General features: G+C 41.5%; 1 protein-coding gene across 1 annotated transcript in view; it reads left to right on the top strand.

The window, feature by feature from the left end:
* LOC147747528 (vitellogenin-A2-like) overlaps positions 1 to 5584 on the top strand; it is an 82632-nt gene extending 77048 nt beyond the window's left edge. Inside the window, exons 31-34 of the mRNA XM_086954014.1 lie at positions 2486 to 2574; positions 4366 to 4463; positions 4557 to 4738; positions 5308 to 5584. Of these exons, the coding sequence (XP_086810140.1) occupies positions 2486 to 2574; positions 4366 to 4463; positions 4557 to 4721 (352 nt within the window). The 3' untranslated portion in view covers positions 4722 to 4738; positions 5308 to 5584. The remainder of the gene's footprint in view (positions 1 to 2485; positions 2575 to 4365; positions 4464 to 4556; positions 4739 to 5307) is intronic.
* The last annotated feature ends 5982 nt before the right edge of the window (positions 5585 to 11566 follow it).

An 11566-nucleotide genomic window follows, 5' to 3' on the forward strand; every position in this document is an offset into this window, starting at 1 on the left:
CTCACTGGTTAGAGGCGGCAGACCCGGGAGCAGAGGACGGTCTGGGACCAGGGTTCAATTCCGGATGCGGCAGGGTCGTGGACCAGTGTCAGTGAACTCGACAATTCTCACCTTGGTGCCTACTCTAACCAGGGATCACACTCGGCAACTCTGGGCATTAGCTTGCCTCATCTCCACAACGCCCCCACACAGATGCCGGGGAAGCCTGGTTTCACCTTGGAGATACCCAGTAGGGACCATCTCACAGGGAAAGCCAGGACGGGTTCCCCAGTGGTCTATTGCGTTGAGATACTCCTTCTGGGGTCGATTCTAGCGTGTTAGAAACCCGCAAATAAATTAAATGGATAATTCATTCTCTGCAAAAGTGCACAAGTAATACTGAATTAGGATCAGCAGATTAAAAGTAAGAATGGCAGAAGCACTGTTCTCTGGACAATACTTCTGGCTGAACAAGGCTGCCAGTTTCAAGAGTTTAGCACTGTCATTTAGAATGTAAATACCAGCATGAAGCAGGGGACCTGAAGGTATATGAACCAGAATTTCACCATGTGCAGCAAAATTGCTTTGACCTGTGCCACACATGAAATATTGCTCAAACACAACACCGAAAATTAAACACAATCGGCGCATGTGCAACTTCAATGGAAATAACCCAAAGGAGTTAACAATTTGATCTGATTCTGATGGGCCAACTAAGGACCTTTTATCTGACCACACCTTTTGTGGTGCTAATCTACAAGGCAAAAGTGTCTCCTGATGAGAACATTATTAATATAAAATGTGCATATAATACGAGACCCCAATTTTGGGTGCAGCCGAGTTTTGTATCTGCCACCATTTTCTGCAGGTCAATGGATTCAAGACCAATGTATTCAAGAAGATGATTAGCATGCCTCCGCTGGAAGCATTTAATTTTGTTTTAAAAAATCTGTCTTTTAGGCGCTGTATTTTTGTTTTTAACAAAAACTATTTCAACTGCATGCATTGTTATGTGAAACATAGTGTAAAGGGATGTGCCTCAGAAAGTGCCAAAGTACTGCATTTCATTACCTCAAGAATGATTTGTGTTGGTTAATACTAAATGAAGTGGAGGCATCCAAAAAGGCCACCAAAGAGCAATTTTTCCCTTTACCAAACCCGCCATCTTTTAGATTTTGACTGAGATTTTGCCAGCATCGTCTGCACTGATCTGTGGATTCAATTGCATACCTCCTGAAGTTCAATGTCATGTAATAGAGGTTATGGGCTGAGAGATTTCTTAAAATACATTGCTGCTTCAGATTGGGGTAGATTGTACCGCAGACTGGGGAATCAGACATAGGACATCCATCTGACATTTGTTATCATCCAACTCTGAATTTGGCCTTTTATGAGTACTAATAGCATGACAAAATGTGAACTGAGGAATGTAGCATTTGTAAAAACGTAGCATATAACTGCAACAAACCATAAACATGAAAACACTGAAGACACAGGCAAGATGCACGCCATCACAAGGAAAACTGTTATCGTGTTAAGAACAAAAAAACAAGAACACAGACAGTGCTTACATGGTGCAAGATGTCCTTTCAAGTCAACCTGTGTACTTCTGTCTACGCTGCCTAATACTGAGTCAGCGAACAGGATTGTTTACCTCAGTGGTGTGGGAGGTAGGTGAAGTCCACATCCTGGGGCTCTATTATGCAACTTACCCTTCTGGAACATCAGTCTGGCACATGTTCTTTTGTAGGACTGTGCACCAGACCATCGGGAAATCCTCGATTAGTGAGTAGTCTGTGACCAACAATTCATGGAGAGCCCCTTTTGAATTTGTTGATGCTTCAGAGGTAGCAGCACCTTTGTTTTTGCAGAAAGGGTTTTGTGTCTGTTTCTAAATTTCATAGTGCACCCCTTGCAATCAGAACTAAGAGCCTGATTATGATGGCGCACAGACATCTGTCCATCCGCCATTGTCCCGGGGTTGAGGACTCTCCCCCAACTCACTCCAGGCATTTAGCTCTATTTCCATGGGGCAAAATGCACCCTTGCTTCCAAATGGACGCAAGGATGCATTTAACACTAAGAAATTGTGCTAAAGGCAAAACAACACAAAGAGCAGCACTTGCTCAACTAGTTTCTTTGCTAATTCCCCACCCAAAATTACTCCTTATCAAACAAGAAGCGTAACTGTGTACATATAGGTAATTTCCTCCCTAAGAGACACAGAAACACTTACATTATTCTGAATACTCCTGCGTACTTAACAATATGATCTGGCTGTCCCAACTGTCTTATTAAAAGTGCATTATATCCTAAGGCACTTGTAATGAGGCATAAATGATCTCCTTCATGTTTGTGACAATGCAGCCATCTGCCAAACCCGAATAAGACCCTTAGTGTTGTACGCAATGGCTACACACTTTTCATAAAGTGACAGATGATTTATATTATCTAGACAACAGCTATTTAACAAATATATATATAATCTGTTCTTTTCCCTCTTCAGCGATATTGACATGTATCCATCTGCTGACTCCCTGAAGCTGATCATAAATGGTATTGAGGTGAATAGCCTGCCATATGAATCTCATTCTGGTACGTAATCAAAGAACCTGCCCTATTGATGAAAACATTGTGTGCTTATATTTAGAAATGGCACTAATAGCTTATGTGTACTATATTCATGTATGATATCAATTCAAATATAAAGGCATAATGCTCACGGACAATTTGTAGATCTCCATTGGCCCTCTGCTTTGTATCATTGCATTCAAACTTGCTCCTGGTCACTCTTTCTACTTTCCATATAATTTCTTTTGACCCTGCTCCCTTCTCTATTGTTAGAAATTGCGTTTCTGGTTGCCAGTGGTGTGCACCATGCCCTGGCAGGAATCTCAACCCTAGTCTGTGTAAGTCAGATACATACCCTAAAGTAATCTTTTTGCATCTTCTGGCAGCTTGGCACGGAGCAGTTCGGCTTAACTTAAGAGGCAACGTTTAAAGTATTTGTGTAACTCTGCAAACAGTGAAAACACCACACAAAAAAGATACCTAGTAAGAAAAATAGAGCTTAATTAATTTAACAAAACAGGATAAAAATTACCAAAATCCAGTAAGTATAACTGGAGTAAGTATAACTGGAGTTATGAATATTTAAAGGCTAAATGGAAATGTAGTGCTTAAAAGCATGAAGTGCCAACTTGTGCTAACTGGTCGTACTAGACTGGGTCAAATCCAAAAGTTCAGGTGGACAGCAATGGAGCATGGGTCAAATACATGGACCAGAATTGGTCCGCTAAAACAAAAAGGAGCATTATAACAACCCTTAGCCATCCCTAGCTCTTTAGACCTTTTCCCGACACAAGTGCACTTTTTGGCTTTCAAAATCCACAAACAAAATGATTAATCAACATATTTGCTTAAGTAAATATATCCACTTGGCATCTTATTATATTCATTTGTTACTCATTTGATTGTTTTAATTTCTCTCTTTGCAAGAAGTGTTAACACATTTAAAAATGTTTATCCCTAAAATTCTAGTATTTTCAACATTTTGAGCACTGTTTTTTTTATGGCTAATCTAGGTTTATGTAAAGCAGAGAACTTGACCCCAAGGTCTATATTTGATTTTGCTCTGATGATGCTAAAATAGCAGCTTTGCCCTGGACGAAGTGGGTATCATATTTCCAAGAAACATCTTAGTTTTGTCGAGTTGCATGTCTAGAACCACAACATAACTGAGATATTAAAATTAATTTTAGCCATTTTTTAGTCAGTCCAACTTCAGGTCTTTCAGTGTGTAACTAGGATGATTAGGGGTAGGAAAGGACTGTTAACATTTGGAACACCCAGAAAATGCATAATCCTTGCAGGTCAGTGGATTACCTGCCATTTTGTATGTGTGCTTATTTGCCAACTCATTGAGTTGTACGCAGATATTTCAAATTAAGACTACACGGGCAACATAATATACAATATGAATCCGTTCTGAACCACGATTATCCCTAAAGGCCTAAGCCCTCCTATTTCTTAACATGCAAATTTCTATTACTTATTGGATCTAATTCTAGCACTTCTTGGATCTCTGCAACTTGTGCTCCTCAGTACATTATATACTATCTTTTTTATATAGCGCAAACTTGACCGGAAGGTGTAAAGTATCAGAGCGCTTTACATGAGCACCAGTTGCATTACACAAGGACACATTCATTTTTGTTAGGCACGGGGAAATTAAGTCATTTGCCTAGAATCGCAGAATGTTGAGCGTCAATCCGGAGACTCAAACCCAGTTCCCCAGATATGAGATGGACCGTCAGTCCCGTTAGGCCACATCCTCTCCCCTTGTTCCTTTGAATTTTACACATAACACACTTCTTTTCATTCCAGAGCCTCAATTGAGGATGGAAAAGGAGGCTGATGGGCTCGTTTTGATCGCACCTGACTTTGGCATTGAGAAGCTTTACTATGACAGAGTCACATGCAAGGTATTCTTGTGCATTCACTTATTGCATTGTTGACCATATTGACATGATTACATATATTTATATCAGATGTCTCTTTCATACTTTATCATAAAGGTTACACCAGCTTTGTGGATGAAGGGCAAGACTTGTGGTGTTTGTGGCCATCATGATGATGAGCGCGAACAGGAATATCAGATGCCAGATGGATTTGTTGCCAAGGATGAGGAGAGTTTTGTCCAGTCTTGGATTACAGAGGAATCTTGTTCTGTTCGCCAATGATGAAAGGTCCACAACCAGTAAGTGACAATCATATGACCATCAATTAAATACAACCAAGTCTATCCCATAGAGTGATAGAGGGTCCACCTATCCAATGACACAGGAGCACTTTCTCCACATTTACCTTCCAGGTTTCTTACAAGTCGTTAGTGAATATGTTACCTCAATATTCAAACACATTTTGTGCTCCCTTCTGGTCAGTGTCCAGAAAGCTACACGATAAGCATAATTCCAGTACTTATCCAAGTCAAGCAAATGGTACGACAACAGATAGCGCTAAAAAATGACGAATGAGAGTTTCCTCTATTTTGAGAGGCATAAATATTAGAGCTTTAAATACAGGACACGTTTGAAATAGATACAAAGTGTACTGATTGTTAATTAGACATGCATCAGTGTCTCTTGTTTTCCAGTTGGATGAATGATGGCATAAAAAATGGTTTCAAACAATTTCAAAAGTTGTCATAGAAAAGCAGCAAACACTTTATATTGTTTTGTCAGAAAAAGTAAGTTGAGATCTTTAACTGTGAACACTCATGAATTGACCTCTAAGTTCCATATTAGTAATAGTACTCTTTTTGTACAGATTCTTAACTAGACCCTGCTGATGCACATTTGGAACTCGAAGTGGATGAAGTTTCTCTTGACACATCTGAAGAACTGCAGTGTGCGTTATAGAGTAACCACTCAGAAGATTAGATTTCACCATCTTTCTTCAATAATGTGTCATTGTAGAAACAGAAAACATGTTCTAAATTTGCCTAAAAACAGTTAATTTACTAGTCAACCTTTAAAAATGGTCAGTACAAAAATCCCTGTAAATATATAATTTCCAAATAAACAATGCATTTATTCAAAAAGAACCACATGGGCTTCACTTCATTGACAGCAACATTTTTGTGAGAAATATGTATTTTACCTTCTGCACTAAAAAAAATCGGAGTGATTGAATTAATCTGTGTGTGTTTTTACAAACAAATGAAAAAATATTGGGTACCGTTCCACAAACACTTGAAAAAATATTGGGTACCGTTTCTCGGAAATAATACAGTCAAAAGTATCCTTTATGTGTTCCAGAGAAATTACTTACAAATATTAAAAAGGCTGAGTAGGCCTGGTAAAATGTTTAATGAGCCAGGTCACAATGACAGTTTAAAACTGCATTGTAGATGCACTAACAGGCCTGAGACACACTTTTAAAAGGCTACTTTAGTGGGTGGCATGATGAGTGCTGCTGCCCACTAGTAGCATTTATCTTACAGGCCCTGGGTATTTGAAGAATAATGGATGCTAGGGACTTACAAGCCTACAAAAACAGGTTCAGCAAAGGAAGGCTGAGAAAGGAGAACAATCTGCGGTGACCCCGCAGAAAGTGCTAGGTCGAGTAGAGATACTAAGAAATTAATATTTCTTTGTTAAAAAATGCACTATGTGTTTAAAATGTTTGGAACACATTTTTGTGCTACATGATGTAATCAAAGTTTCTACTATCCATAACTTTTGAAATGTGGGCCACAGGTGTTTCTCCATTCTGAACGATATACATTTGCCACAGTAAAATTTGCCAGCAACATAGCCACTGGTTGTCCATTTTGTTATGTTATGTTATGTTATATGCACTTGTACAGCACGGCTGCCCCAGCAAAGAGGCGTCCCGGCGCTGATGGCAGAAAACTACACAGCTTGTATCAAGGAGACAGCCTACAATGAAGGAAAGAGGAATGTTTTGACAGATTTTCGGAATGTCAAATAGGTCTTTAGGCTGCAGATGGATGTAGGTAGCGCATTCCAAAGTTTCGAAGCCAAAACACAGAAGGAGCACCCTCCAGCACGGAGGGACAACCACTAGAGGCTGTCCCATAGAACGAAGTTAGCGGGAAGGGATGTAGAATGTATGCAGATTGGCCAAAATACCTGGGGATGAGAAGTTCAGGATTTTAAATGTAATACATAGAGCCTTGAACTCTAAGAGTTTTGTTACAGGCAGCGAATGAAGATGACGAATGGCACTAGATGTAGTACATCTCCCCGGAAGGCCAAGGAGAGTTCGAGCCGCCGCATTCTGGACCCTTTGCAGTCTGACAATTTCAGGCTTGTTAGCCTCCAGATAAAGAGAACTGGCATAGTCCAGTCTTGACAGAATCAAAGCCTGGACGATGACCTGCCTAATAAGGGAATCAAAAACACCTAACAATGGTTTGAGCCCCCTCAAAATCCCAAAACAGGTCCGTGCCACCTTCTTGGTTTGGGTCCGAAAGGTAAGGGCAGTATCGATCCAAACATCTAGCTTTTATACCACCTGTTTAGGGGGAGGTGCCAGCCCCCACGTGGCAGGCCACCAATGCTCATTCCACAGCTCAGAGTCTCTCGCTACCAGCAGTACTTCAGACTTACTGGCTTTAAGCTGGAGACAGTTGGCAGTCATCCACACCGTGATCGCCTCGAGAACGCTCCGAAACTTACAAGCATCCCGGGTTATGTCATCGGAGAGTGTGACTACCAACTGAGTATCGTCTGTATACAATACTATCCTGAGCCCTCTGTTCTTAGCTAATTTGGCCTGTGGTTGAACGTACAAATTGAAGAGGGTGGGGCTCAAAGCTGAGCCCTGCGGCCCCCCACCCTGTTTGGTGGCATGAACTTTGGAATTGATCTACGCTGTGTATATTTGCCATTCTGTGTGAATTATCACGTGCCCGAAATTGGCATTGGTGCTGGGACTCTTGGACATAAGGCTCTCCCTAAGGTTCCAGTTTTGCTCATCTCTGCCATGTTCAAATATTCCTCTGGGTGAGGGCAGGGAAATGGCTTTCTCAGTTCTCGAATATTCTACATTCCTCCATTCCCTGCATGGATATCCTTTCCTCTAAAAAGTGTTCTGTAACTATGATAATTCAAAAATCCCTTTATAGCTATCGACCAAGTGGTATGGTTCCAAAACAACAGCTGAATTCTTTCCAGCCTCCTCGAATAAATTCAGATGATAGAACCAGAGTTATGAATTTTTACATTTTAAATAAAATTCTAGCACCTAAAAGATCAAAGCACCAACTGCTGACATCCAGTTGCGCGAGACTGGCTCAACTAAAAAAAACATGGCCCAACGTGATAGAGCGTGGGTCGTATACAAGTAGTTTGGGTCTGGTCAGCAAATACCTTCAAATTGAGAAGACATTTAAAAAAACAGTTACTCAAAGGTAAATGTCAGGGGGCAAGACTGCAGGCAGTGACCGAGAAGTGAGCGTCATCGTCAGAGAGCTGCTGGACAATGGCGCATTGAAGATTTACTTTTTTTGGAACTCAAAAACCTCCAGCGAGACAAGGCAGGAGGTTGGAGCTGACAAGAGTGCCACAAAGCTGTATACCCCTTTGGTGAAGGACCACTGTTCAGGATGTGATGCGCATAGAAGAACATAGCAGGAGCTGCCACAAAGTCAGACCGGCCTTGATGCAGCTTGGGCAGATAGACGAGCTGGTTGGTCGTGGACTTCCCTTGGTTCTCAGAGACATTTTTTAGCCAAAAACTTTTCAAGTCAGAAGTTTAGAATATTTTGCTATCTGGGCACCCTTAACACCACCTCCAAGGGTCCAGAACCTGGAGCGGCAACACTTGGGAGCTTAGCACTCACCCAGCTTGGGTCTTGGTGTGGTTTTAACATGTAGGGAACCTTTTATGTGTCTGAAGCTGTGAACAGGAGGCTAGCAGACTAGCTCTTGGTATCACTCTGCTAGTCCTTGGGTCAGGTGATGAAGCAAGGCTCATGCAGCAGGGGCAACCTCTGAGGGTTTGCGTCAGGCTCCCGGCAACAAAGCAGTCTTTTCAGTAGCAGCAAATAAGTCTTCTGAAGAACACAGTAGACCACATCAGCAGGCAGTCCTCTGAGAGCCCTAGTGCAGCTCAAGAAAGTAAACTGAAGAGTGGGTCTGATGGCTCTATTTCTACGCCTCGTACTTTCTTTGAAGTAGGAGAAGTTTCTAGAGGTTTCTCTTTGAAGCGCTTGGAATTTCCTGACTCCCCTGCCATTGCTCCAAGATGGCTTTATGAACAATGCAGGGGTGACACGTCTTTTGTACAACAGCAGATAACAGTCATCTCAGTTGCAAGTAGGGCTGTGGGCCCAGCTCCACCCCCTCCATCCTGCCAGTTGATGGCCTACCCAGACACACCTAACCCCTCTATAGTGTGTCTGTCTGGGAGTAATCAACAAAGTCAAATTGTCAGTTGAACCCAGTGATATGACTCAGGACAGGCTGCAGGCACCAAATGTCAAAGGTATGGAAAATGCAAACTTTCCAAAAGTGGCATTTTAAAAATTATAATTTAAAATCTGAATTTACCATTAAAGATCATTTTAATGACAATTTCATAGGTACCAAACATGAAATGCTTATCTGCTCCACTCAAAAGTTAACACTTATTATATGTAATAGAACAACCCAATGTTAACCTATGGGACAGGTAGGCCTCATAGTAGTGAAACATGAATTAGGTGGTCTTTTCCACAAGGCCACACAAAACTTAAAAAATGTATGAAATGAGTTGCATGGAATAAAAAGGGAGTTTATGTTGCCAGGTCAAACAGGCAGTTTAAAACTGGATTCAGGGTACAATGGCTGTCCTGGGACAGGTTTGAAGGCTCTACTTAAGTGATGCAGCATAATAAGTGCTCCAGACCCATTAGTTCCAATGACTTTACAAGCTCTGGGTATATGATATGCTATTGTACAAGAAATGTATACGTAATTTAAATGTGCTACCTAGGTGTAAGCCACTTTTACCATATTTGGGGAGTGGGCACAAGCACTTTAACACTGGTTATAACGGGTAAAGTGCACAGAGTTCTAAGGGAAAGAGGCACAAAAAGTTTGTGGGAAGATCACAATGCTGACTGGTCTGACATAATGTGTAAGGATTGGAATGACTTTGTTAAAACAGTTCATGTCTGTTATAAAATACAAGAAAATAAAAAATTGGTTTTAAAATCAATTTTTGTGAGGAAAGTGAGTTATTTCATGATAAAAATATGCATGCAGGAGGAAGGGTCAAAAATTGTTATAGTGCATTTGTAATTAAGCAACAAATAACTCAGTAGCTCCTCGATCCAATCAAAGTTACAAATTCTTTCCCTTGAGAGAAATGTTCTTTTTGTCGACTTTGCATTTTCCATAGTCTCAGGGCTGACAGGGAAAACCCCATGCTATGTGCCATGTTGAATTGTATCCTTATGGATGTTGGGGAATAACCTCAAAAAAAGAAATTAATGCATAAATAAATACATATTTTAAAGACAGAATTAAGAAAAAAACTCATCTTCACAATGTTATGCTTGTCAGATTGAAGGTGGTCTTTCCCCACACGTTTTATCTTTATTCCTCCTATTTTTGCTGATCTTGTTTCTGTTGCCCTTAGGACCAGTGCTAAAGTGCTTTTGCTCTCCCCCTAAACATGATACAACTGGCCTACACCCAATTGGAACATGTAATGTACTTGTGAGTCCCAAGTAAGGTATACCCAGAGTACCCTGAGCACGTAAATTAAATATTGATAGTGGACCTGCAGAACTGTTGGTGCCATCCACTTACATAACCTTGTAACCTTGTCTGTAGTGTTGAACTGCCATTTCCGCCGGGACAAATAAACCAGACCCAAACCTTCCTTTTTAATGTATATGTCACCCCTTAGGTAGGTCCCGAACAGTTCAGAAGGAAAGGTGGAGTGTATTTCAAAAGTTAGGCATATCGTTTTAAGTTTTATATGTCCTGGTAGTCAAAGCTCTTACATTTGTTTTTCACTAGTGCAAGGCATACCTCTCCCACAGAATACGAGTGGTTTTTCTCATTACATCTAATTCAGTGATAACTTTTAAATGGGAGCAGGCAGGCAAGTCATGTTTAGTATCTAAAGAATTGTAATTAAAAGCCCTCTTCAATGGTAAAGCCTGATTTAAAGTCACACATCTGAAAATACCACTGCTTGAAACAGTGAGACTAAAGGTAGATAGGAGTTGGCAGGATGAACCACTCTGCCTTACAGAGGGAGTGGAGCTGTCACCCATCACACTGGCACATCACAAAGGCCCTGCATGAACACCCTCTGAAAGGATTTTTCAGTAGTCTGTTGTGTCCCCAGACAAGCTGGATCCAGGAAAGGTAGGAAGTAGATGCTTTGCACCTCAGAGGGATGGAAACCTCCAGAACCATCTCCTACTTAAAAGTGGGCAACAGGTATAAATAATTACCCCTCAGACCCAATTCCTCAGCATGCCTCTGGACCTGTGGAAGACTCTGAAGGAATCCTGTGCTGCTCTGAATGAAGGACTGCTACTCTATTGCCCCGCTGCCCTGGCACCTGAGTGATAGGACTGGATCTATATCTACAACCCAGCACAACCAGAGTGAGTCCAAGGACTAGTTGTCTAGCCTCCTAGCCAGTGCTTCAGGGACAGAAGGCTCCAACCATCTTGAACCCAGCAACTGGACTCTTTCTGCTTTGAGTTCTCCCAAGTGGTGCTACCCTTGTCCTGTAGTTCTACCACAGTCGTGGACCCTTGGAAGGGGGCCTGCTCAGCTGTGGTCCCAGGAAAACCAACTCAGCAATGCATCACTTCCCTAAACTCCGCATTAGAGTCACAGTATGACACATCGCCTCACACAACTCCAAATCCCTGATGACAGACTTCGCATTGCTGCCTGCAGCTACCACAGAACCACCATTGTGCAACACATCATCAATGCAGATAATTGCAACACAAGCCCTGAGTAGACGCACCCTTGATGTAGTAGTAGTAGTAGTAGTAGTAAATAGCTTTATTCGATAAATTTGATGATGATGCAGGACCATGACT

This window comes from Lissotriton vulgaris, chromosome 1_1 (assembly GCF_964263255.1).
Source record: "Lissotriton vulgaris chromosome 1_1, aLisVul1.2, whole genome shotgun sequence".
In the NCBI taxonomy this organism is placed as follows: Eukaryota; Metazoa; Chordata; class Amphibia; order Caudata; family Salamandridae; genus Lissotriton; species Lissotriton vulgaris.